Genomic DNA, 27,270 nt, shown 5'->3' with positions numbered 1-27,270 from the left:
TCTAGACCTCCTCTGTAACTCAAAACATGCAATCTGTAGAATTTTTTAAACATCGCCTATGGAGATTTTAAAGGGTAAAAGTTTGTCGCCATTCCACGAGCGAGCACAATTTTGAAGCGTGACATGTTGGGTATCAATTTACTTTACAACATTATCTTTCACAATCTAAAAAAAAATTGAGCTAACTTTACTGTTGTCTTATTTTTTTTAAATAAAAAAAAGTGTATTTTCCCCAAAAAAGTGCGCTTGTAAGACCGCTGCGCAAATACGGTGTGACAGAAAGTATTTCAACGATCGCCATTTTATTCTCTAGGGTGTTAGAATAAAAAATATATATAATGTTTAGGGGTTCTAATTAGAGGGAAGGAGATGGCAGTGAAAACACTGGGGAAGCTCCATTAGAATTGCTGGTTTACTTGTCTGTCATGCCAACGGCCACCACAAGATGGCGCCAGAACACAAAAGGAAGCTTAGGCCTGCAGAAGGCCGCAAAGCCGCGGCCTCAATTACTGGTTGGCGCGGCCCGACGCGATCGCACGGCGGGGGGAAATGGGGGCACACGGAGACACAGGATGTGGTAAATAAGAAGTCTCACCCATATCCTCCTCATCTGTAGATGCTCCAAACAAATCCTCCTCTGTTAGTCTCTTGGGTTTCTCCTCCGCCTCATCTTCCTCGCTATCCTCCTCTTTGATCACTATTTTAGCTGGCTGGGCCTTAGCCGGACTGGACCCCTGAGTCTTATGGTTTGTTCGGCTGTTGTCTGGATTCTGATATCAGAAAAAAACAAGATAGGAAGACAACATGAAGGATGAATTAGGACGACCGCTCATTATATCAGCTTCCACCGCCAACATCTTAAAAATACATTCCGTTTCCCTTGGTGACTTCAAAGAGACCCAATCATGATGGGGCTTATGCAAGAATCTTAATAATGTTTAGAACTGGATTTGTATATATTTTCCTTATTTTAGTAGTCGGGTATCTATGAAACATTTCATGACTATTTTGTTTTTAGAGACCTTACGCAAGAATTTACACACAACATGTCAAGCCAGTGTCCCCCTTCTCCTATATAGGGCCATTCAAACAGGGACAAAAAGGTTCTAAAGAAAAGCTTCTGCTAGGTCTTTAGAAAGCTCCTTAGTGCTCTGGGGATCCTTTGTTATGTGTTTACCCTGTATAAACCACTTCCCGCCCAGCGTATTGTCATACGACGGCCGCAGTAACTCTCCGTCCCCCCGGCGGGCGTCATATGACGTCCTGCGATTCCCGCAGTGTGGGGCGCGCACTCGCCACATCATTGGGAACCCAATGCGCGTGCCCGCGATGTCTGCCGGGCCCCCCGCGATTGCCCGTCACAGAGCCAGGGACGTAGATCTCTGTGTGTAAACACAGAGATTCACTTCCTGTCAGGGAGAGGAGACCGATGGTGTGTCCCTTGTACATAAGGACACCTCCCCCAGTCAGTCCCCTCCCCCTGCAGTTAGAATCACTCCCTAGGGAACTCATTTAACCCCTTGATAGCACCCTACTGTTAACCCCTTCCCTGCCAGTCACATTTACACGGTAATAAGTGCATATTTATAGCACTGTTCGCTGTATAAATGTGAATGGTCCCAAAATAGTGTCAAAAAGTGTGCGATCTGTCCGCCGCAATATCGCAGTCCTGACAAAAAAAAAACTCAGATAACCGTCATTACTAGTAAAAAAAAAAAAAAAAAATTAATAAATCTATCCCCTATTTTGTAGACGCTATAACTTTTGTGCAAACCAATAAACGCTTATTGGGATTTTTTTTTACCAAAAATATGTAGAAGAATACGTATCGACCTAAACTGAGAAAAAAAAATAGCTTTTTAAAAAAATAAAATTGGGATATTAATTATAGCAAAAGGTAAAAAAACATTGTTGTTTTTTTCAAAATTGTCGCTCTTTTTTTTGTTTGGGAGCCACGTCGCACGACCGCGAAACTGTCATTCAAAGCGCGACAGTGCTGAAAGCTGAAAATTGGCCTGGGCAGGAAAGGGGCCCAAACAAACCAAGTCCCTCACTAACATGTGTGGTATAAACTGTATGTAGCCAAGGCCCAAAACACAGCACACCGCACTGTGTTCCTGTGTGAGCCGAGACCTTCCTGTCTCATACCCGATACACAATTTGCTTTATGTCCAGTACACACAGGCGCGTTTTTTTTTTTTATCCTTCGCTTTTTAAAGGCTGAACTCCAGCTTCTCATACACTTTGCATAGCTTGTTTGGGCCAAGCTCACTAACATGTGAGGCTGTTGGATGTGCGGTATAAACTGTATGTAGCTGAGGCCACACACCGCACCGGGTTGGAGCCGAGACCTTCCTGTCTTATACTCAGAACACAATGAAGTCTGAGTGGCGCTCATTATAGTGTAGCACTACCCCCTCAGGAGGTGGTTAGATTTGGGACGGCATAATTACCGTATTTATCGGCGTATACCGCACACTATTTTGCCCTGAAAATCAGGGCAAAATCGTGGGTGCGCGATATACGCCGATACCCGCTTTCCCGCCACGAGTTTGAATACTGCGCCGGCATATACCGAGCGCAGTACACTCGTGAATCTTCGGGCAGTCTCGGCGCCTCTCGCACTGACGTCCTGAGCGTACAGGACGTCAGCGCGACAGTTGCCGAACCTGCCCGAAGATTCACGAGTGTACTGCGCTCGGTATATGCCGGCACAGTATTCAAACTCGTGGCGGGAAACGAGCGGGGAGGACGCCGCAGAAGGACATCGGACCCGCCGAAGAGGACACCCGACCCGCCGAAGAGGACACCCGACAAAGACGGATGCGGGACCCGCCGAAGAGGACACCCGAAGCCGCAGAAGGACGGCGGACCCGACGAGGCAGCCGATGGACGCCGCGCAAGACACCAAAACTGTAAGTACAAAAAAACAAAAAAACGTTTTTTCCACAGAATTGGGGGCCACTTTAGGGGTGCGCGGTATACCTGGAACGGGCGAAGAACCCACAAAAATGGCGTCTGTCACAGAAATAACCCCCCTCCCCAGAATGCCCCGCGAGGGAAACACTCCTCTAATTGGCTGCTGGAGAAAGGCGCTCCGCCTGGACCCCTCTGGCGCCACCTGCCGTCCAAAGATGGGAAGATATCTTTGGAACAACTCTGACACCACAGGACAGCCCAGAGCTGACAGAAACCCAATTTAACAGATCAATACGGATGAGAGCAAGGTAACTCTCTCATCCCCCAGCTAAATTTAACATGGCACCTGTACTGAAAAGTACACAGATGCTACAATAGCAATGAATACAAAGCTTCCTCTGATTCCTCTCTGACTCAGCCAATCAGAGGAAGCTTTGTATTTATTGCTAGAATACAATTGCTTTCTATGAATGGCTGAGCATCGCACAGACTTCATTGTGTTCCAGGTCTCGGACAGGAAGGAAAGGACAGGAAGGTCTCGGACAGGAAGGACAGGAAGGTCTCGGCTCCAAGCCAGGAAAAGTGCGGTATGTGGCCTCAGCTACATGCAGTTTATAGAGCACATCCAGCGAGGGACAACAAACTATGTAAAGTGTATAAAAAGCTGGAGTTGAGCTTTAAAAGCCAAGGATAAAAAAAACAAAAACATGCATGTGTGTACTGGACATAAAGCAAATTGTCAGCAAGAATGGGGGATACGTACTGGTCTGTGTGCTGAGGCTTTTGGTCGGGGTGGAGAGTCGTCCTCGCTGTCATCTTCAGTGCTGCTTTCAGCACCAGCCATCAAATATCTGAAATGAGAACAGTACATTAAATATTCTCTGCGCCTCTCATATTGGGGATTTTCATGTCTATTAATGTATAAGGGAGGTCTTGACAAGGGACCCCACAGCAAGTCGATTGCTAAGGGAGCCCTTGTGCATGCACGCTCCCAAGCTGGCTCTGTGTATCTAGAACAAGGATCTTCAAACTATGGCCCTCCAGCTGTTGCTGAACTACAAGTCCCATGAGGCGTTGCAAAACTCTGACATTCACAGACATGACTAGGCATGATGGGAATTGTAGTTTCTGAACAACTGGAGGGCCGTAGTTTGAGGACCCCTGGTCTACAAAATACACAAAGCATGGCTCGACCTTGCCGCGGGATCAGCTGGTGAGCGGGGATGCCAGACAAGCCTCCGACATATGTTTCGTGTCTGGCATCCCCGCTCACCAGCTGATCCCGCGCTATCGCTATCGCTCTGCAACAACGAATACACTGTCTACACCCAGGAACCTGCGAGACATCCACCAGGTCCCATTTAAAAGACGCATGCAGTCCTAGTGCCAGGCAGGCACCCTCACAAGTAAGGGGCCAATCAGCCTTTTATATTGTCATGATTTTACATTAAAACGTTAATGCACTATAGCGATCTCCTGTTTATTTTTGTGGTTGGAATCCTGAACATCATTTGATCATATGATCGCAGCAGTCTGAAGGGTGGTGTATAGTGTGCAGGCACTCAGACCTGCTCAGCCCTAACGACCCACTTTTTATTAAAGGGGGCCACGCTTTCTGGTAAGCATATCCCTTGTCCATAGCACATCGGGTGAAGTTCCAGTAGATGGTGGTGGCTGCAGTGCAGTATCACTCAAGATTTATTTGCATGATTCCTCGGACTGAATTCACTTTGTGGAGGCAATCACATATGGACTGTGCTTTCTAATTGACTTTTTATTGGTTTTAGGTGTCACTCATGAGACCTATTTAATTTCTATTGTTTAACTCATAATTTTTCCACTTATTGGTCACACAATAATTTTTACATTTATCCTTCAACACTGAGGTGTTGCACCACCAATTGTCACTAATTTGTACGGTAAATCACTGCACTATATGTAGGAGAGATTTAACCCTTACATGGTTTTTCTTCACCGGAGTGTTTAATCTTATCTAATACAATCCATTCAGGTACCCCATTGGGCTTGTCCCACTGAGGGAATCCCAATCATTTGGGATAGTATTCACTAGCGCCCTCTTCCACATCCCGATCACATTGCACAATATTCCTATATTTTGTTACGGAGGAGCTGCTTTTCACTATAAGTAATTATTTCACTTTGTGATTATTGATTTTATTTTGGCGCGGAAATACACCACATTCACAGAAGTCAACGTATACCTAAGTTGCGCATGCATATGTAAACGTTATTCGCACCACACATGTGAGGTGTTAGAGCGAGAGCAATAATTCTAGCGCTAGACCTCCTCTGTAACTCTAAACATGTAACCTGTAAAGGCATTTAAAGAGTCGCCTATTTTATTCCCTAGGGTCTCTGCAAAAAAAAAAAAAAGAGGATAATGTTTTGGGGCTTAGAAGTCAGTTTCTAGCAAAAAATACTGGTTTAAATTTGTAAACCAAAAAAGCCTGGTCTTAAAGTGGTTAAAAGTGGATGTGAACCAGATTCATGAAATTTGAGCTGGGCACATATATCTGCAGTGGTTTTTTTATTTTTTATTATTTAAATCCCATAGCTTTCTTTTGCTCCATTCTTCTGTTATCAGCCTGATAACTTCTGACAAGTTCTGACACACAAGATAAAATCAGCCTGAATTTTGTGTCAGGGTGGGTGCTATAAATAGATTAGCAGAAAGCTGCTTTACTCACAGGACAGCTCTGAAAGTCTCTGCCTATCTGGAGGGGGGGAGGGGGGGTGCCTTTCCTCCAATCAGCTGTCTCCCAGTGTAATCCAAGACTTCTCTCATAGTGCTGAATGAGGAAGTGAAAATTCTAACACTACCTGCACTTTCTTAACAGTCTATAAAGCTGAAGACAGCAGATGTACAAAAGCAAAACTTATGTAGGGAGATTTGTTTTATCTCTGCGTATCATCTGAGGCTGTTCACTTCATTGGGTATATGTGAGGGTTTACATCCACTTTAACCACTTCCTTACTGGGCACTTAAACCCCCTTCCTGACCAGAGGACTTTTTGCGATTCGGCACTGCGTCGCTTTAACTGACAATTGCGCGGTCGTGCGATGTGGCTCCCAAACAAAATTGACGTCCCTTTTTTCCCACAAATAAAGCTTTCTTTTGGTGGTATTTGATCACCTCTGCGGTTTTTATTTTTTGCGCTATAAACAAAAATAGAGCGACAATTTTGAAAAAAAATTTTTTTTTTTTTTTTAATTGTTGCTGTAATAAATGGCTCAATTTTTTTTAAAAAAACATTTTTTATCCTCAGTCTAGGCCGATGCATATTCTACATATTTTTAGTAAAAAAAAAAAAAAAAAACGCAATAAGCGACTGGTTTGCGCAAAAGTTATAGCGCCTACAAAATAAGGGACAGAATTATTATTTTTTTATTATTTTTTTTTTTACTAGTAATGGCGGTGATCTGCGATTTTTATTGCGACTGCGACATTATGGAGGATACATCGGACACTTTGACACATTTTTGGCGCCATTCACATTTATACTGCAATCAGTGCTATAAATATGCACTAATTACTGTATAAATGTGACTGGCAGGGAAGGGGTTAACACTAGGGGGTGAGGAAGGGGTTAAATGTGTGTTCCCTAATTAGTGTTCTAACTGTGGGGGGAGGGGGGTGACTGGGGGGGGTGACTGATCTGTGTCTCTATGTACAAGAGACACAGATCCGTCTCCTCTCTCCCCTGACAGCACCGCTGTCTGCGAGAGCCGGGAATGAGAGATGATCTCATATGTAAACATATGAGATCATCTCTCATTGGCCGCACAGATCGCCTAGGAAACGGCCGCTCCGATTGGCCGTTCACGGCGATCTGTGACTGGCTGTGTTCAAGGGACACGGCCAGCACAGAAGTTCCCCGCTGCGCGCTCGGGAGCGCGCGCGGGGAACGCGGAAATGAGCTGCCGTCAATTGACGGCGGCTCAGAGATTTAGAACCACCCTGCGGCCGTCAATAGTCGTACGGCCGTAGGGAAGTGGTTAAAGAGGTTGTAAACCTTCTACAACCACGTTATGCTACAGGTAAGCCTATAATAAGGCTTACCTGTATCTACCCAGGATAATCTCCTAAACCTACACGGTTTAGGAGATATCCCCTGTATGTGCCGATTAAATTGGCACATGCCCACTGGGAAAAACTGAAGCAATGGCACCATGTGCCGTTGCTTCAGTCCGTGTGCCGTTACCGGCGGATCCGCACACAGTAATGTGATCGCGGTTCCGGCCAATCACAGCGCTGGAGCAGCGATACTCGGAAGTAACCCCCGGGAGAGATGTCGCCGCCAGAGGGGGGGGGTTCAGGTTTACAACCACTTTAAGGTAAAAGACATGGGGGCAGATCCACAAAGATCTGCCCCGGCGCATCGTATCTGAGATACGCTACGCCGTACCTTACTTCTCTTTGGTTCGAATCCTTAAAGATTTTGCGCCGTAAGTTACGGCTGCGTAGTCTATCTCTCGCGGCATAAGGGCGCGGAATTCAAGTTGGGCAGATAGGGGGCATGTTTCATTTAAATGAAGCGCGTCCCCGTGCCGAACGAACTGCGCATGCGCCTTCCCTATATTTCCCACCGTGCATTGCGTGAAATGACGTCGCAAGGACGTCATTGTTTTGACTTAGACGTAAATTACGTCCATCCCGCGATTCACGGACGACTTACGCAAACAAAAAAAAAAATTCAAATTAAACGCGGGAACGACGGCCATACTTAACATAGCAGGTTTAACTATACACCAGAAAAAGCCGACTAGAGACGACGTAAAAGAATGCGACGGCCGCTCGTACGTTCGTGGATCGTCGGAAATAGCTAATTTGCATACTCGACGCGGAAAACGATGTGAACGCCACCCAGCGGATGCCGAAAAATTGCATCTTAGATCCGAAGGCGTACGAAGAGGTACGCCTGTCGGATCTAACCCAGATGCCGTCGTATCTTGTTTTGAGGATTCAAAACAAAGATACGACGCGGGAAATTTGAAAGTACGCCGGCGTATAAGTAGATACGCCGGCGTACTCGCTTTGTGGATCTGCCCCCTTCTGTCTTTACAACCACTTTAAACATTTTAATTGTATGTTGATCAGAGGGAGAGGGGAACAAGGGAAGGTAGAACATGCGAATAATACACTTTAGTTCCAAAGTCCATCTAACAAAAAGGAGCCAGACTTACTTTTTACAAGGTAAACGTTGCTTTGCCCGGTAACAGTCCATGACCCATTCTTTCCTCACAATGATTCCTCCTGCTGATTTTACCTGGCTGTATTTTGGGGTATTGGCAAAGGCACATCTAGAAATTAATAAAAAAACATATATATATATTAGCTGTACAAGTACTGACACGTATCACAAATTATTAGCAGTCATCTTGTGTCTCATTGATGTGTTAACTAATGCAGATTGAATGGCAAATTACATGTTTGCCCAAATAAATTGCTTACATGTGGCAATAAGAGCAATGGCATCTTTTAGGCTTCATTTCCACTGGCGTTTTTACAGCCACTTGTGTTAGCCTTTTTTACAGCTTAAAAACGCCTGTCCATGTTTATTTTGTAAAAAAAAAAAAAAAGCCACGGTAGCGTTTTTGAGCGTTTTCGCGCGTTTAACGTCTGACGTTTTTACAGCTCTACTCTGGAGCTTCAGAACGCCCTGGTCCTGCGTTTTTTTTTTACAGCTCAAAAACGCCTATGCCATTTGCAGCTCAAAAACCCCTATGTGGGCATGATGCCATAGAATAACATGGACAGAAAAGTGGCTGTAAAAACGTCAGTGGAAATGAAGCCTAACTATTAAAAAGCAATCCTTGAGCTTCAGTCAGAATGATGTCACCAGTGCAAGGAAGGCGAACCATTTCTTCCAATGACAGAGCCTACTGTGCAAGCCCAAGCATCTGTATACCTGGGTCATCTATGAGCCCACATCAGATGGTGACCCTGGATGATGCCTGAACAAAGATGGCAATTGTCTTTGGGGAGAAAGGGACATGAAAATATTGTAACTGGGATAAAAAAGGCAATTACTTGTATGTGTCACACCTACACAATGCTTTGCACACACTATGAGAAAATACAGTATATATATATATATATATATCTCCAATACTTTATCTGGGATGATCTTATTTTAACTGGTGGCTGTGTCATCATTAGAGGTAAGCAGAATTTACAGAACAAAGACCAGAGCATTATGCTGCCATGTTACTTAAAGAGGATGTTCCGCCAAAAAAAAAATATTAAAAGCCAGCAGCTACAAATACTGCAGCTGCTGACTTTTAATATTAGGACACTTACCTGTCCTGGAGTCCAGGGACGTCCGCAGCAGAGGACGAGCGATCGCTCGTCACCCTGCTGCTCCCCCCGCCATCCAAGCTGAGGGAACCGCTCCGGCTTCACTGCCCGGTTCCCTACGGCGCATGCGCGAGTTGCGCCCGCCGATTGGCTCCCGCTGTGTGCTGGGAGCCGAGTGTTCCCAGCACACAACGGGGTGGGGGTTTTGACGGGATGCGACGCAATGCCCGTCTTTTGCCTGTGAATGCCGGGCCGGAAGTGGGTGCAAATACTTGTCTTTAGACAGGTATCTGCACCCCCCTCCCCCTGAAAGGTGTCAAATGTGACACCGGAGGGGGGGAGGGTTCCGATCAGCGGGAGTTCACTTTAGGGTGGAGAACCGCTTTAATGCGTAACTTCACCCAAAAGGGGAGGTTCTCCTTGTCTGGATCCCCCCCCCCTCTCTCCGCCACATTTGGACCGTTATGGGGGGAGCGGGTACCTGGGCCATCTGAGCAGAAGTTCAGCCCCCTCCTTCCCCCTGAAGCCTTCTGGGACCCATCACAGGTCCCAGAAGACTACAGGACCATTTACAATGCGCATCGCAGAGGCTTAATGGAGTGTTGTGCTCGCCCCCTCCCTTGGACTACAGGAAAGTCGGGACGCTCTCTACGTTGCAGATAGAGAAAGGAGCTGTGTGTTAGTAGGCGTCCTGACTCTCCTGTAGTCCAGGGGAGGGGGGTGAGCACGACACTCCACACCAGGAAGAAAGCCTTGCATTACTGTGTGGAGTTACAGACAGAAGAACAGGAAGTGAGGATTTCTCAGAAGAAATAAGGACATTTAAAAGCAAAATGGAAGGATGAGGTAAGTGAAGGAGGACTGCACTACTTAGTAAAGGAAGCTATTCAGGAAAAAAAAAATTGTACCTTTACAACCCCTTTAATGAATATAGCTTTCTAAGCAACGCAATCAGTGCAAGGTGATAAATAGCAGTCTCTGTCACAGTACATACATGAGGTGAGTGCTGTCCGAGGTCCAGTCCGGTCGGTACTTGGCACCCATCTCCAGAGCTTTATCCCTGAGATCCGACCGGAAAGGGTTCTGGAAACCGCTCAACACAAAAACTGTTCCCTGTAAGATCCGATTCAGCTCCACTGGCTGAGAACTGGAGGGGGAGTTCTTCTTTTTGGCGGGTTTTTCAGGGGGTGGGGTCTTCTTTACAGGAGGAGGAGCTTGGGGTTCAGCTGAAACAGCACCAACAGAAGAGGTTTATGGGTAAAGGTCATGGACGGTAGTTCAGTACACAAGGTCAGGTAACACTGATAGACAAGTTCTATAAAACTTCTATACATTAACCAGACAGTACCTTTAACTTTCTTGGGTGCTGGCTGTGAGCTGTTCTCTTTGGAACTAGATGGAGACACCTTGGCAAGAGGACGGCCAGGGGACTCCTTGCTGAACTCAAATTTGCGTTTTCCAGATGAGGGTTCCTGTAACAGAAATTTTAAGCATTACTAAAGAGGGGAAAAAAAAAAAAGACTGCTTTCTCATGTACAGTAATCTAAAGTGGCTTAAAAGGTAAATGATTTTTAACCTTAAAGTGGTTGTTAAGCCACTGTCATTGTTTTGCAGAATCCTGTTTGTTTCCTAACCCTGTGTGCCCGTGTCTGTGTTTTATAAAAAAAAAATGCAGTCTATACCGGATTACCGACCGGCCGGCTCTCCCGATCTGACAGCTGAAGCGGGGGGGTGAAAATCCCCCACTGACGTCAGTTGGGGGGGGGGGGGGGAAGCGGGCCAGACACATGAGCGCTGCTCTGAAGTCAGGTATAGACGGTATTTTTTTTTATGAAACAGACGGGGCACCCAGGATTAGAAAACAAACAGGATTATACAAAGCATTATTAGTAATTTCAGCAGCAGTAGGGGGGGGGGGGGGGGAGACCTGTACAGATATTCAGGGTACTTGTAATCAGTGCAGCCCCAACAGTGCCCAGCAGTATTGCCATTCTGTGCCCATCAGTGACACCAATCTGTACCCATCAGTGATGCCATTCTGTGCCTATCAGTGATGCAAGTCAGTGCAATCCGCCCATCAGTGCTGCATATTGGTGCCGCCTCATCAGTGGAGCTTCAGTAGTGAAGGAGAAACATTTTTTTAATTAAATGATCTGGGGTTTTTTTTGCAAAAAATAAAAACCCCAGCGGTGATGAAATACCCCCAAAAGAACGCTCTATTTGTGCGGAAAAAATATAAAAAAATTAGGCAATTGGTTAAGTATAGGACATGGGGTATCAGAAAAAATAACTGAGACACAGGCGTATAGTAAAAAAAGTGGTATAAATTGCGCTAATCTACGTAAAGTGACACACAAATTGAATAAAAAAAAAATATATATACATATATAAACAAATAAAGCTGTGGTTAACCTATGTCATATAAACAAAGTAGTAATGGAAAGAAAAAGAAAATAACCGCGCTAAGAATCAGTGAGTAATTAATATGTGAAAAAATAGGTATGTATAGTAGATTTGTAATTGCAGCTCCACTTCAACATAAATTTAATGCATAGAATTATAGAAAAAATAGATAAATAAAAAATACATTACCTTTGGTGTGGCATTGCTGGGTGAAGTTTTGGTGACCGGCTTTTCACTGCTGACATCAGTGGAGCTGGTTCCCTGTAATGCCACAGAGGCGTAGCTTTGTGAGGGTGGTGGTGCTATGGGACAAGTACAGGGAGAAAATACATCAACCAAATCATCCCCATCACAATTAAATAATGTTCCACAAAAAAAAAAAAAAAATCCGTCATTATTATTCACAAAAGTTACAGGCCAATGTGAATTGAGCTTAAAGAGGAACCCCGCCCCCCTTCCCACCTTAAGCCTTCTGGGAAACATCACAGGTCCCAGAAGACTTCTCTTTTTAGGCTTTATTTCATTGGGTGATTGGCCCTATGTTACTGGCCATGATTCACAGCAGAGATACGAGGGAGTATCTCAGATACTCCGTCGTATCTCTCAGAGTATGTTTGCGACTGATTCATAGAATCAGTTCCGCATAGATATCCCTAAGATCCGACAGGTGTAATTGTTTTACACTGTCGGATCTTAGGATGCAATACCGCGGCCGCCGCTGGGTGGAGTTTGCGTCGTATTCCAGCGTCGGGTATGCAAATGAGGTTTTACGGCGATCCACAACGGTTTTTCGCGTTCGGTACGTCATCGCTAGTCTAATTTCCCGTCGCAATTTTAGTCGTCGTTTTACCTGCCCTAACTTTACACAGCCCATGTTAAAGTATAGCCGTCTTTCCTGCGTCGAATTTCCAAAAAAAAAATTCTTGCGTAAGACGTCCGGGAATACGAAAGTACGCTACGCACGTCGCCGTTCGAAAAAATGACGTCACTTCACGCAAAGCACGGCGGGAATTTCAAAACGGAGCATGCACAGTAGGTCCGGCGCGGGAACGCGCCTAATTTAAATGGCACACGCCCCTTTGAATTACGCAAGTGCTCGGTGAATCAGGCACTTGCGATGAAAACTTGCGGCGGTGTAACGTATCTACGTGAATCTGGCCCATACTTCCTGTCCTAGGGTGTCTGCATTCTGGATGAAGTAGTGAAGCAGACACCTTAGGACAGCAGCATTGCCAGTCTGGTGAGGGGGCAGTGTTAAGCCCCATATACACTATTAGATTTTCTGAAGATTTTCATCTGTGGTGCAAGGCTCTGCCTGATTGCATACAAATTGAAACCGAAGTGACTGGTCCGTCAGACCGTTTTCATCGGTTCACCTCTGAAGTGGCCGTACGGCCTGATAGGTGTACACACCCTCAGTCCAAAATCCGATTGGGTCAGAACGCGGTGACGTCAAACACACGACGTGCTGAATAAAACAAAGTTCAATGCTTCCAAGCATGCGTCGACTTGATTCTGAGCATGCGCGGGTTGTGAACCAATGCTTTTCTGTACTAACCATCATTTTGGTCCGATGGGGCAGCGGTTCATCGGTTCGGTTTTGAAGCATGTTTTAAAATTTTGGACCGAAGGAAAACAGACCGATGGCCTATACACACGGTCGGTTTGGTCCGATGAAAATGAACTTCGGTTCATTCTCATCGGTTTGGTCCGACCGTGTGAACGGGGCCTTAAAGGTTTGACCTTGTATTATATGGTTTTGGCAAATCTGAAGACAAAAATCTGCAGAAAATTTAATATAGTGTATGGGGCTTTACTGACAGTGTTGCAAGGCATAATTAGAACAGAGGGCCAGATTCACATAAGAGATACGACGGCGTTTCTCCTGATGCGCCGTCGTATCTCTGTTTCTATCTATGCGACCGATTCATAGAATCAGTTACGCATAGATAGCCAGAAGATCCGACAGGTGTAATTGTTTTACACTGTCGGATCTTAGGATGCAATACCGCGGCCGCCGCTGGGGGGAGTTTGCGTCGTAAACCAGCGTCGGGTATGCAAATTAGGAGTTACGGCGATTCCCGACGGATTTTCGCGTTCGCTACGTCGCCGCTAGTCTAGGTTCCCGTCGCAAAGTTAGTCGGCTTTTTTAGTGCCCTAACTTTACACAGCACACGTATTGCTGTCTAAAGTATGGCCGTCGTTCCCGCGTCGAAATTTAAAAAATAACGTCGTTTGCGTAAGCCGTCCGGGAATACGGAATTACGCTACGCGTGTCGCCGTTCGAAAAAATTACGTCACGGCGCGCAAAGCACGACGGGAATTACGAAACAGAGCGTGCACAGTAGGTCCGGCGCGGGAGTGCGCCTAATTTAAATGGCACACACCCATTTAAATTGGCCCGCCTTGCGCCGGGGGCCGCCGGCGGAGGATTTCATCGCAAGTGCTTGGTGAATCAGGCACTTGCGATGAAAACTTGAGGCGGTGTAACGTATCTACGATACGTCGCCGCAATTCTTTGTGAATCTGTCCCAGAGATACTGTATATTATAAGCTACTCAGATCCTTCCTCCTGAGGCAGCTGCAATGCTTGGGGGGAAGGAAGTGTGACATCCCAGACATTTACAGAATGTTTTTTCCAGCTTTTCTCGTTTCATTTTTTGGGCAATTTATTTTTAAGATTTTATGGAAGAAAAAAGAGGGATCCTCGAGTAAATTTTTAAATATCAGATACAATAAAGGGGGTTACCTTTTGGAAGGGTATCTTCTGGCTTGCTGGGGCGACTGAAAAAGAGACTCCCAGGACGCATAGATGCGCTCTCCTCCTCTTTCACCTTAAACTGGCCCAATTTGGTGACTTTCTGAAGATAAAGTAAACATTAGAACACAATTTTGCCAACATTAACAAGATGCCAGCTGACATTTTTTCTAGTGCATGTTACAAAAGTAAAGCAGGAACCCAAACACGCATTTCTATCTTTATACATTTAAGCTGAACTCAGAGCAAAAAATATGATTGAACCCAAGCAATGTATTAATTAATGTATTTTAGCACAAAACTGGTACAGTATCTCACAAAAGTGAGTACACCCCTCACATTTGTGTAAATATTTTATTCTATCTTTTCATGTGACAACACTGAAGAAATGACACTTTGCTACAATGTTGTGTAGTGAGTGTGCAGCTTGTATAACGGTGTAAATTTGCTGTCCCCTCAAAATAACTCAACACATAGCCATTCATGTCTAAACCGCTGGCAACAAAAGTGAGTACACCCCTAAGTGAAAATGTCCATATTGGCCCAAAGTGTCAATATTTTGGGTGGCCACCATTATTTTCCAGCACTGCCTTAACCCTCTTGGGCATGGAGATCACCAGAGCTTCACAGGTTGCCACTGGAGTCCTCTTCCACTCCTCCATGACGACATCACAGAGCTGGTGGATGTTAGAGACCTTGCGCTCCTCCACCTTCTGTTTGAAGATGTTCCACAGATGATCAATAGGGTTTAGGTCTGGAGACATGCTTGGCCAGTCCATCACCTTTACCCTCAGCTTCTTCAGCAAGGCAGTGGTTGTCTTGGAGGTGTGTTTGAGGTTATCATGTTGGAATACTGCCCTGCGACCCAGTCTCTGAAGGGAGGGGATCATGCTCTGCTTCAGTATGTCACACTACATGTTGGCATTCATGGTTCCCTCAATGAACTGTAGCTCCGCAGTGCCAGCAGCACTCATGCAGCCCCAGACCATGACACTCCCACCACCATGCTTGACTGTAGAGACACACTTGTCCTTGTTCTCCTCACCTGGTTGCCGCCACACACACTTCACACCATCAGAACCAAATAAGTTTATCTTGGTCTAATCAGACCACAGGACATGGTTCTAGTAATCCACATTCTTAGTCTGCTTGTCTTCAGCAAACTGTTTGCAGCTTTGATGCAGTGTGCGGTGTATAGGGGCGTACTCACTTGTGTTGCCAGCGGTTTAGACATTAATGGCTGTGTGTTGAGTTATTTTGAGGGGACAGCAAATTTACACTGTTACACAAGCTGTACACTCACTACACAACATTGTAGCAAAGTGTCATTTCTTCAGTGTTGTCACATGAAAAGATATGATAAAATATTTACAAAAATGTGAGGGGTGTACTCACTTTTGTGAGATACTGTATGAGCCTTGATGCAAGCCCCCTGCAAGGCTCACATTAGGAGAGAGATGGGCAGCACACTGAGCCAATCAGGGCTCTGCTGCATTTGCCATGACATGTCAGTTTACCTTCATCAGGTCGGTAAGACAGGCGAGCTTGTCGGGAAGGGGCGATTTAAATTTAAACATTTTTCTTATTTATTTTAAACTGTCCTTTAAAAAAATAAATTAAATTGGGGTCACTTTTATTCCTATTACAAGGAATCTAAACATCCCTTGTAAAATAAAAAAAAGCATGACAGGACCCCTTAAATATGAGATCAAAAAGACCTCAGATTTCATATTTACACTAAAATGCAGTAAAAATAAATAAATAAAAGTCATTTAAAAAAAAAAAAAAATTCCCTTTAAGAACATTGGGCGGAAGTGACTTTTGACGTTGCTTCCGCCAGTCAATGCTATGGAGCCAAGTGGGGGCCATCTTCCCTTCACTGGGACAGCCAGCGTGTGAGGGGAGAGGACGCGATAGTCTCCGCCGCTACCAGCGGCTCCAGTAAGCAGCGGAGACCACCAGAGCGTGGCGGGAGAGAGGGGCCCTCGATAAAAGTGATCTCGCTGTGAATCCGCCTCAAAGACCACTTTTATCTGAAAGCAGGCCCCCCGCTGAGGAAGAGGATACTGGGGTTATGGCAGCTATATGCTGCCATAACAACGATATTTCTCTTTAAAGTGCCGACAAACGACGGCGGGCGGTCTGTAAGTAGTTAAGAAAACAGGAGCATCATTTTTTTCAATCACTTTAAAAGGGGTTGTAAAGGTAAAAAAAATGTTTCCCTAAATAGCTTCCTTTACCTTAGTGCAGTCCTCCTTCACTTACCTCATCCTTCCATTTTGCTTTTAAAATGTCCTTATTTCTTCTGAGAAATCCTCACTTCCTGTTCTTCTGTCTGTAACTCCACACAGTAATGCGAGGCTTTCTCCCTGGTGTGGAGAAAGCCACTTGAGGGGGCGAACAGGAGAGTCAGGACACCCACTAACACACAGCTCCTTTCTCTATCTGCAAAGTAGATAGCGTCCTGACTCTCCTGCTCGCCCCCATCAAAAGGGCTTTCTCCACACCAGGGAGAAAGCCTCGCATTACTGTGTGGAGTTACAGACGGAAGAACAGGAAGTGAGGATTTCTCAGAAGAAATAAGGACATTTAAAAGCAAAATGGAAGAATGAGGTAAGTGAAGGAGGACTGCACTAAGGTAAAGGAAGCTATTTAGGGAAAACATGTTTTACCTTTACAACCCCTTTAAGACCACACACATAATACCAATTGATCTTCATACCGGAGAAGGGGGAGTTGGGTCATCTTTGTCCGGTGGGGAGTTAAAGCGAATAAATGACAGTCCATACGCCAGATTCTAATGGAAAATAGAGAAATAAAGGAGTTAACATGATCACATTTGTAAAATAATATTAAACCCTCATTGCCTTTCCTTTTTGATCAACTTTTCTGGCTGCACTTCCAAATAAAAAGTTTTTAAATAACGTCTTAAAATATTTCTTTACCTTTCTGAAATTGCCCCGCGCTGGTCTCCCTCTCTCAGCACTTTCCTGAACTTCTGGCTGTGGAACACACACTAAATTACCACTCGACCCCCTGCGGTTCTCTTAACCACTTAACCTCCGGACCATATTGCTGGTCAAAGACCAGAGCACTTTTTGCGATTCGACACTGCGTCGCTTTAACTGACAATTGCGCGGTCGTGCGACGTGGCTCCCAAACAAAATTGGCGTCCTATTTTCCCCACAAATAGAGCTTTCTTTGGGTGGTATTTGATCACCTCTGCGGTTTTTAGTTTTTGCGCTATAAACAAAAATAGAGCAATTTTGAAAAATAAATATTTTTTTTTTACATTTTGCTATAATAAATATCCCCCAAAAATATATATAAAAAAAATATATTTTTCCTCAGTTTAGGCCGATACATATTCTTCTACATATTTTTCTTAAAAAAACAAAAAAAAAATCGCAACAAGCGTTTACAAAATAGGGGGTATTTTTATGGTATTTATATTAATATTTTTTATTACTAGTAATGGCGGCGATCAGCGATTATTTTTCGGTACTGCGACATTATGGCGGACACTTCTGACAAATTTTTGGGACCATTGTCATTTTTATAGTGATCAGTGCTATAAAAATGCATTGGATTACTATAAAAATGCCACTGGTAGTGAAGGGGTTAACACTAGGGGGTGAGTAAGGGGTTAAGTATGTTCCCTGAGTGTGTTCTAACTGTAGGGGGAGGGGTGGACTGACATGGGGAAATGACTGATCGCTGTTCATACATTGTATGAACAGAAGATCAGCATTTCTCTCCCTGACAGGACCGGGAGCTGTGTGATACACACACAGCTCCCGGTCCTCGCTCTGTAATCCAATGCATTTTTATAGCACTGATCGCTATAAAAATGGCAATGGTCCCAAAAATGTGTCAAAAGTGTCCGAAGTGTCCGCCATAATGTCGCAGTACCGAATTTTTTTTTTGCGTAAGTCGTCTGTGAATAGGGATGGGCGTAAATCATGTCTAAGTTAAAAAAATTCCGTCTAAGCGACGTCATTTAGCGCAATGCACGTCGGGAAATTTTCGGACGACGCATGCGCATTTTTTTCCCTGCGCGGGGACGCGCTTCATTTAAATGAAACCCAACCCGCCCAATTTCGAATCCGTCGCCAGAAATACACTACGCCGCCGTAACTTACAGCGCGAACTCGCTGAGGATTCGAAAATGCGCCAGGTAAGGTACGGCGGCGTAGTGTATCTCCGATACGCTGCGCCGATCTACATGTATGTGGATCTGGCCCATAAATTACACATCATTTCTTAACTACCACCTGCACTTTAGAAGGCCCTGGAGCACCAGGACAATGGAAACGCCCACAAAATGACCCCACTTTGGAAAGCAAACACCAGTTTATATATATATATATATATATATATATATATATATATATAAAAAAGAAATAAGAGCACTTTGGTAAAGCTCACCTTTGTGTACGGCTGAGTGCACGCTATCTTCACTCTATCCCACTTCTTCTCAGCTGTCGCCTTTGCCAGTTTGTCTGGCCCAAACATCCTTGTGCGATTCAGGTTGGTTCCATTTTTGCTCTCGCTTGGTGACATGAATGAGGACATTCCCAGGATCACCTGCTCAGAAAGTGAAAGCATTACTGCACATTCCGATATTCTGTATGATGTATCCAGTGTTTGTTTGTTTTTTTGCCTACATTAGCCATGAAGAAGGGGAATTCATATAACTCCAAAACTTGATAGATATCAACTTTTTATAAAATAGGTTTTTACTTAAAGCGGAGGTTCACCCTAATAACATGTATATCTGACCAACTTCCTTACATTCGTAACAAGTACAGTCCGCAATTTTTTTTTTTTTATGCTTTACGTCCCATGTAATCCATCTTTTCGATCTACTTCTCTCCGCGGGAGTAGGCGTTTCTATGCCTAGGGGGATTGTCATCTGGGAGGTCGCCCAGATGACTGACGTCTGTTCCCCCTGGCGGTTAAGGCCCCGCCCCCCCCCCCCCGTATTGCGTAGGCTCGCACGAGTTGCGGGGTTTCCGAAAGAAGCCGAACATGCAGAGATGTGAGTCGGCTCTATACGTAGCCTGCGCTCTCCATGTTCGGCTTCTTTCGGAAACCCCATAACTCGTACACGCCTACGCAATACGGGGGGCGGGGCCTTAACTGCCGGGGGGAACAGACGTCAGTCATCTGGGCGACCTCCCAGATGACAATCCCCCTAGGCATAGAAACACCTACTCCCGCGGGGAGAAGTAGATTGAAAAGATGGATAACAAGGTACGTAAAGCATAAAAAAAAAAAAAAAAGGATTGTACTTGTTACGAATGTAAGGAAGTTGGTCAGATATACATGTTATTAGGGTGAACCTCCGCTTTAATTTGAGCATCTGACTGACCCAGCCCAATGGCACCCTATTATCTGCTGTACTTCAAGTTTTCATACAACACCCCCGCACCTGCTTGCTGAGATAAAGTGTATCCATAGTCAGCTTTTTTATTTCGACTTACTTCTTTTTTTTTTTTTCCACATTGCAGTGTGTATAGTGACTATATAACATGGTAGGTGCTTTGTTAGGCAGGCACCCCATATTACATGGAAGGGAAAAGTTCAGCCATCCTGTATACATTGCACAGTGTATAGTGACTATATAACATGGTGGATGGCTTTAGGCTGGCCCCTGTATTACATGGAAGAGCTCAGTCCTCCTGTATACATTGCACAGCATATACAGTGACTATATCACATGGTGGGTGGCTTGTTAGGCAGGCCCCTGTATTACATGGAAGAGCTCAGTCCTCCTGTATACATTGCACAGCATATATAGTGACTATATCACATGGTGGGTGGCTTTTTAGGCAGGCCCCTGTATTACATAGAAGAGCTCTCAGTCCTCCTGTATACATTGCACAGCATATACAGTGACTATATCACATGGTGGATGGCTTTAGGCTGGCCCCTGTATTACATGGAAGAGCTCAGTTCTTCTGTATACATTGCACAGCATATATAGTGACTATATCACATGGTGGGTGGCACTGGCTTGTTAGGAAGGCCCCTGTATTACATGGAAGAGCTCAGTCCTCCTGTACACATTGCACAGCATATACAGTGACTATATCACATGGTGGGTGGCTTGTTAGGCAGGCCCCTGTATTACATAGAAGAGCTCAGTCCTCCTGTATACACTGCAGTGTGTATGACTATAGGAGCGTGTCTCTCCCCTGAATGTTGCTATCCTCCCGCACAGTACAGCAGGAGCAGCGACCGTCGTGGGAGAAGTGTACTCTAGGCCTCTGTATGACCGCGCTAGTTACATAGGCACTAACACGGCTTCGATCAGGGCCTCATTTCGACTTACTTCTAAGTGACACAATGGAAAGTGAGAAGAAATCCTTATTTAGTTGTCACAGCATCCAACATCCTCATAGAAACATAAAAGAGTGGCGGCAGAAAACGACCAAGCAGTCCAATCGAGTTTATCCCCTTTTTTTTTTAATCTTTTTGTCTGAAGATAGATCTGTGTTCGTCTCAAATAATATGGTTAAATTCACCTTCTGTTGACTGGTTCACCACCTCTGCTGAAAGTCTGTTCCAAGCATCAACTACTCTCTTGGCAAAATAATACTTTCCAAGATTAGCTTTAAACTTTTGATCTTTGAGCTAGATTGAGGTAATGTCCTTGATCTTGGCTTTATGTTGAAAACACTGCCCTTCCTCCTGATTGGGATCCCTCCAGTAATGAGTAAAGATAAATATATAGGAATCAACCTTCTCCTCAAGAACTAAAAATATAGAGGAATCGGCACCTCCTTCCTTCTGCTGGTGATCCCTCTAGTGATATAAAGATCTATATAGAGGAATCGGGACCTCCTTCCTCCTGCTGGTGATCCCTCTAGTGATATAAAGATCTATATAGAGGAATCGGCACCTCCTTCCTTCTGCTGGTGATCCCTCTAGTGATATAAAGATCTATATAGAGGAATCGGCACCTCCTTCCTTCTGCTGGTGATCCCTCTAGTGATATAAAGATCTATATAGAGGAATCGGGACCTCCTTCCTCCTGCTGGTGATCCCTCTAGTGATATAAAGATCTATATAGAGCAGTGATGGCGAACCTTGGCACCCCAGATGTTTTGGAACTACATTTCCCATGATGCTCATGCACTCTGCAGTGTAGTTGAGCATCATGGGAAATGTAGTTCCAAAACATCTGGGGTGCCATGGTTCGCCAACACTGATATAGAGAAATCAGGACCTCCTTCCTCTTGCTGGTGTTGACTGCTCTAGTGATATAAAAGACCTATAAAGAGGAAACAGGACCTCCTCCTGCTGGTGATCCCTCTAGTCACATACCCCAGAATTTTGGTGAATCTACATCTGACAAAAAACTGAAAGCAGCAGCAAAAACAACAAAAAAATAAGACACAGACACATTTCCCCACCCTATACAAAACTACAAAAGTCCAAATTTACCCCATAATATAACTCACCTCATATTCCTGTTCACTCACAGAAGTCGAGTGGCCAACCAAAACTTCCACAAAGGCAGAGCCTTCATTTCCTATGTCAATACTGTGGATTTGCTCTTCCTTTTCAAACTACACAAAGATGAGAAAGCATGGTACAACTTAATTATCAAATATATGAAATCACATGTATGTTTTAGAATCAAAATGGAGAAAACAAGTCAGCCTGGCTCTCCCTGGGCCACCCCTTCCATTTGTTGGATTTTCGAATCACATGTGGGTATTACCTGGGGTGGTCTACATGCAAATGTTACCCGCATAGGAACACCCACTCCTCTAGATTGACATCAAGGAATTTTGAAGTTAGCTCCTCTCAAGAGCCAATCCACTGATTTCATCAGGGCTGAGGGCTCTTGAGAGGCGTACTGAGGCAGGGTGATATGATGTTCTCAAAACGATATGTACAGCACCTTGCCAATCCCTCCTACTAGCAATTATCTGCTTGCATTGCCCAGAGAAGCACAGACACCTGGTAATGATCTCACCGGGTCTGAAATAGGGTAATGAAAACAAAAATATGTTATTTAAAAATTTAAATTTACATGAAGTTCTGAGTTTAATGACGCTGGTTGAATTTTCTGTGAGCCCCGACTGTCATGGACAAGCCCTGCCACCACCTGGGGGTGCTTCACCATATCAGCATGGGCTTACAATGCACTATTGCAGAGCAGTGGAAGCATAGGTGTGTGCACAGTGTATGCCAGGTGTGTGCACAGTGTATGCCAGGTGTGCGCACAGGGTATGCCAGGTGTGCGCACAGGGTATGCCAGGTGTGCGCACAGGGTATGCCAGGTGTGCTAATTACCCTGTGTAGCGCAGATCCCCCCCCCCAACAGGGCTCATAAAAGAATTGTAAATAAATAAAGTTGTAAAAAATAATGAAGAAATAAAATAATAAAAATAAAAACTACTTACACCGTCCACTGCCATAATGACACGGTCATACTGCGACACTCATATGTGTTTGGGGTGCACACCCTAATGCAATAGGCTTTCCACACCTATGAATGGAAGTACGAGACGCTGCTCGCCCAGCGCCTGGCCAACGTAGGTGTATTTAACGGCCTAAGCCAGCCCTGCTCCAACACAACCCCCTCCCCCGACACATTTCGGTGACACAATTCACCCTGCCCACCAGGGCTTAGTCATTGGGGCGCATCATCTCTATGACTAAGCCCTGGTGGGCGGGGCGAAACACCCACCCTACCGCCTTATACGTTATAGGCGTTGATATACGTTTTGTCATTTCTTTTATTCATAAAGTCAAGCGTGTTGTACTCTTGATATTTTGTACCCAACCCGTGAGCAAGTCTGATTAGACGAAACGTCGGGAGGAGACGTACTGACGTCACCGCGATTGAGGACTACACGTTCTATTACCGGCCGGATTCTTTTATGCTGTTTTTATCGCCATATCTGTAAGTGTGCTACGTTTATTCAATAAATGTTCCAAAACGTTATCACACTATTGTGAGCTTTTCTTCTCCATGACCGTTGTTTGCCTGGTGAGTCCGAGGACTGTCTTGTGAGAAGATCCTTTCCATTTGCTGCCTACATTCCCCTTGCGGTTTCTGATCTATTTAGATCCAGGGCTCTGCTGACGGACTGCTGGGAAGACTACATCAAGACTCTGATCTCCTGTGCAGCCCAGGTGTTTGGCTACCTGCTCGGTTTGATCCATTTGGATCTTATTATTCGGTAAGGGTCAGCATTTTCAGGGAGCAGCGATCCAGATCCTTTTCACTGATGTGATTTTCATATGGAATTTAATTATTCACAGAACTTTAACACTATCTATACATATTCTGTTTGAGAAGAATTTTCTTATTTGGACTTTGTAGTGTTCACCATTATATGGCCTGATAAGTCATATTCATCCTTATTTTGTTTTAGCGCAACTTCACCTTTTTCTATGTCATTTTTGTTTGTATAAACATTTTGAGTTTGCAGCTGATTTTGAATGTATTAGATAAGCGCACTTTTTTTCATTTTTCCTTGATATTTTGTACCCTTACCTATATGATTTGCATCTTTACCAATGTTATAAAGAATTTATTAAATGAAAAAAGGGGGCCATGGATCCATTTTCTAAAAACGAAGGACTGTGCGTCGGAACCTTTTGATTGAACACTTCAAACTTTTTAGTTTGTTTCTCACCTGTAGAATGACAGAGATCTGCTTCTCTCCGACTTGTTTGGCTTTCCACTTGCGATATGTGTCCGGTTTTAGCAAGTTATCTGCCGTATGAGTCTAAAATGCAGACAGAGAATACAAATTTTACTTTGCTATTCTTGAAAGAAAAAAAAAAAATATGATTTTTGTACTCACCGTAAAATCAATTTCTCTGAGTTCATGGACAGACACAGCAGCAATTGACCTTAGGGTTTATCATCCTTCCTTTCAGGAGAGACTAACTCTCCTGGAAGGAAGCGGATATAACCCTAAGGTCAAAGGCTACTGTGTCCGTCCATGAACTCAAAGAAATGGATTTTACGGTGAGTACAAAAATCCTATTTTCTCTTCCGTTCATGGACAGACAGGACAGGATTTTTGTACTCACCGTAAAATCCATTTCTCTGAGTTCATGGACGGACACAGCAGCCTTTGACCTTAGGGTTATATCCGCTTCCTTCCAGGAGAGTTGGTCTCTCCTAAAAGGAAGGATGATAAACCCTAAGGTCAATTGCTGCTGTGTCCGTCCATGAACGGAAGAGAAAAAAAGATTATTTTAGAATTAAACCCAATTCATGAAATTTTCTGCTGGGCACATATATCTGCAGTGTTTTGTTATCTCTCTTCAATGGGCTAAGTCCCATAGCTCTCTCCTGACCCATTCCTCTGTTATCAGCCTGATAACTCCTGGTAAATTCTCGGACACATCAGATAAAAGCAGCCTGACATTTCTGTCAGGGGAGGTTGCTATAAATAGATTAGCAGGCAGCTGGCCTAGTTACAAAACACCTATGAGAGTCTCTGCCTATGATGAGAGGGGTGTGTGCCTTTCAGCAATTTTAGCTATCTTGGCTGTATGCCCAAACATCACACTCTGTGTTAAACAAGAAGATAAACATTTCCTAACACGATCTGAACTTTCTAAACAGTATATAAATGTGAAGACAGTAGATATACATGTAAAACCTATGTAGGGAGATTTGTTTCATCTCTGTGTATCCTCTGAGACTGTTCACTTCACTGGGTGTATGGAGAGTTTACATCCACTTTAAAGGGGAGGTTCACCCTAAAAACAACTTTCTATTATTACATTGGCCCCCCACATTACAATACAATTATGCCTATTATGGTTTTTTTTATGCTGTACATACCTAGGTACAGCTAATTCACCCGTGGCTTCCGGGTTGCGAGTCCCGCGGGAGTGGGCGTTCCTAACATGCTGGTGATTGACGTGATGACCAAAAACGAGCTCCCCCCGTCGCGTAAGCTGCATCACGATTGGCGAAAGGAGCCGAACGGCGAGTCGGCGCTATACTGCGCCTGCACACCGCCGTTCGGCTCCTTTCGGCAATCGTGCCGCAGCTTACGCGACGGGGGGGGGGGAGCTCGTTTTTGGTCATCACGTCAATCAACAGCATGTTAGGAACGCCCACTCCCGCGGGACTCGCAACCCGGAAGCCACGGGTGAATTAGCTGTACCAAGGTATGTACAGCATCAAAAAAAACATAATAGGCATAATTGTATTGTAATGTGGGGGGCCAGTGTAATAAGGGAAAGTCGTTTTTAGGGTGAACCTCCCCTTTAAAGATGTTGTAAACCTAAAAAAAAAAAAAGACAATATGAAATACCGACCTTGGAACGATGCCGTGGATCAGCGTCGGTCCTCCGAGTACAGCGCGGTCATCTTCCATCGGAGTTGCTTCCAGGTTCGCGGCTCCGGTGCTGTGATTGGCTGGAGCCGCAATGATGTCACTCATGCGCACAGGAGCCACCGGTCACGGCACAGCTACTGAAGAAACGCCACCAGCAGCCCCGTTTCTTCAGTGAGCATATACTGAATATCTCCTAAACTTTGCAAGATTAGGAGATATTCAAGGTACCTACAGGTAAGCCTTGTTATAGGATCTAGTGCTTTTGAAGAGCTTTCCATTAATTTCAATGGAGAGGGGCTTTTTTTCACCGACCTGCCAGCACATTGCCCCAGTGTGAAAGCATTCATTGACTTTAATGGAATTTGTTTTTTTTTAATAGGTATGAAAGGGGTCAGCATACCAAACTGCATGAACCTGGGCATGTTAGGTATGAGGATTGGGGGGGGGGGGGGGGTCCACTTTAGATCTCCAAATGACATTTCAGAAGGATACTCACGGTGTCTGCACTGCTGCAGGAGACCACGTGCTTCAGTTTGATCTCAGGCATTGTCCGGTGATATCGGCTCTCCCAAAGAACACCGAATACTGCTTCAGCTGCACACAGAATGCGCTCCGCCTTCCAATCCGCCTGCCTGTGTCAACAGGTGACAACGCATACCCACTGCAACACACAATACAAAGAACTTCAGGATCAACCTTCAATTGTATATTACATTTGCTACTTTTTTTATTCCATTGCAAAGAATTAAAGGGCTTTCAAGAAAAGCATTTAAAAGCTGAACTCCTGCTGTCCCTTGTAGCGGCTACTCTCCTGAACTGAAATAGCCTACCCTGATTTCTGTGCACACTGTGAGCTTTCTCACAATGTGCATTAGAAGTTGCAGCAAGTCAGATAGAGCCCACCTCATTCTCATTTCCTGGCTGGAAGATGTCCGTCCGTCCCCCGTCCCCCCCCAGCCTGTTCCTGGCCCGCCCCCTTTTTTCATTGGATTTTAGTTCTTTCAATCATGGAGGTTCAACATTACATATGGAGGTCAGCTAGGATGGTCTGGGTTCAAAGGGAACTCCCACTCCTCCCCTGGCTGGGTATTGGCTAAAGCTGAACGACTCTGGCTAAAATGAGAATCACAATATTTTTGCTTGGAATAAAAATCATGATTCTCGCGGCGTAACATCTTTCACATTGTACAAATAAATTAGGACACCTGTACTGTCTTTTTTTTTTTTATTATTCATTGAAGTGAATTTTTTACAAAAAAAGATGCGTTTGAAAGACCGCTGCGCAAATACAGTGTGACATAAAATATTGCAACAGTCGCCATTTTATTCCCTAAGGTCTCTGCTAAAATAAATATATATACACACATATACATACACACACACACAGTAAAACCTTGATTTGCAAGCATAATTCATTCCAGAAACATGCTTGTAATCCAAAGCACTTGTATATCAAAGCATTTTTTTTACAGAGTATAAAAGAGAAGAGAGTCACCTCTAAGTGTAGCAATAAGTTGCTAAATGTTGTACCTTCACTGTAA

The 27,270-nt window shown here is 44.6% G+C and overlaps 1 protein-coding gene and 1 non-coding gene across 2 annotated transcripts in view; both read right to left on the bottom strand.

Moving 5' to 3' along the window:
- The window catches only part of XRCC1 (X-ray repair cross complementing 1), a 53,921-nt gene that overhangs the window by 14,579 nt on the left and 12,072 nt on the right, over window positions 1-27,270 (bottom strand). Inside the window, exons 2-13 of the mRNA XM_040327358.1 lie at window positions 26,226-26,390; window positions 24,062-24,154; window positions 21,869-21,976; window positions 18,828-18,986; window positions 17,122-17,196; window positions 14,391-14,502; window positions 11,831-11,943; window positions 10,587-10,710; window positions 10,233-10,464; window positions 8,125-8,241; window positions 3,683-3,770; window positions 596-770 (exon numbers count right to left, since the gene is read on the bottom strand). Of these exons, the coding sequence (XP_040183292.1) occupies window positions 596-770; window positions 3,683-3,770; window positions 8,125-8,241; window positions 10,233-10,464; window positions 10,587-10,710; window positions 11,831-11,943; window positions 14,391-14,502; window positions 17,122-17,196; window positions 18,828-18,986; window positions 21,869-21,976; window positions 24,062-24,154; window positions 26,226-26,276 (1,447 nt within the window). The 5' untranslated portion in view covers window positions 26,277-26,390. The remainder of the gene's footprint in view (window positions 1-595; window positions 771-3,682; window positions 3,771-8,124; window positions 8,242-10,232; window positions 10,465-10,586; window positions 10,711-11,830; window positions 11,944-14,390; window positions 14,503-17,121; window positions 17,197-18,827; window positions 18,987-21,868; window positions 21,977-24,061; window positions 24,155-26,225; window positions 26,391-27,270) is intronic.
- Window positions 20,587-20,725, bottom strand: LOC120916646. The gene has a single exon (XR_005744056.1). It is a non-coding gene; the product is annotated as a small nucleolar RNA SNORA16B/SNORA16A family (small nucleolar RNA).

This window comes from Rana temporaria, chromosome 10 (genome assembly GCF_905171775.1).
Source record: "Rana temporaria chromosome 10, aRanTem1.1, whole genome shotgun sequence".
In the NCBI taxonomy this organism is placed as follows: domain Eukaryota; kingdom Metazoa; phylum Chordata; class Amphibia; order Anura; family Ranidae; genus Rana; species Rana temporaria.
This window is presented reverse-complemented; position numbering and strand designations above follow the sequence as displayed.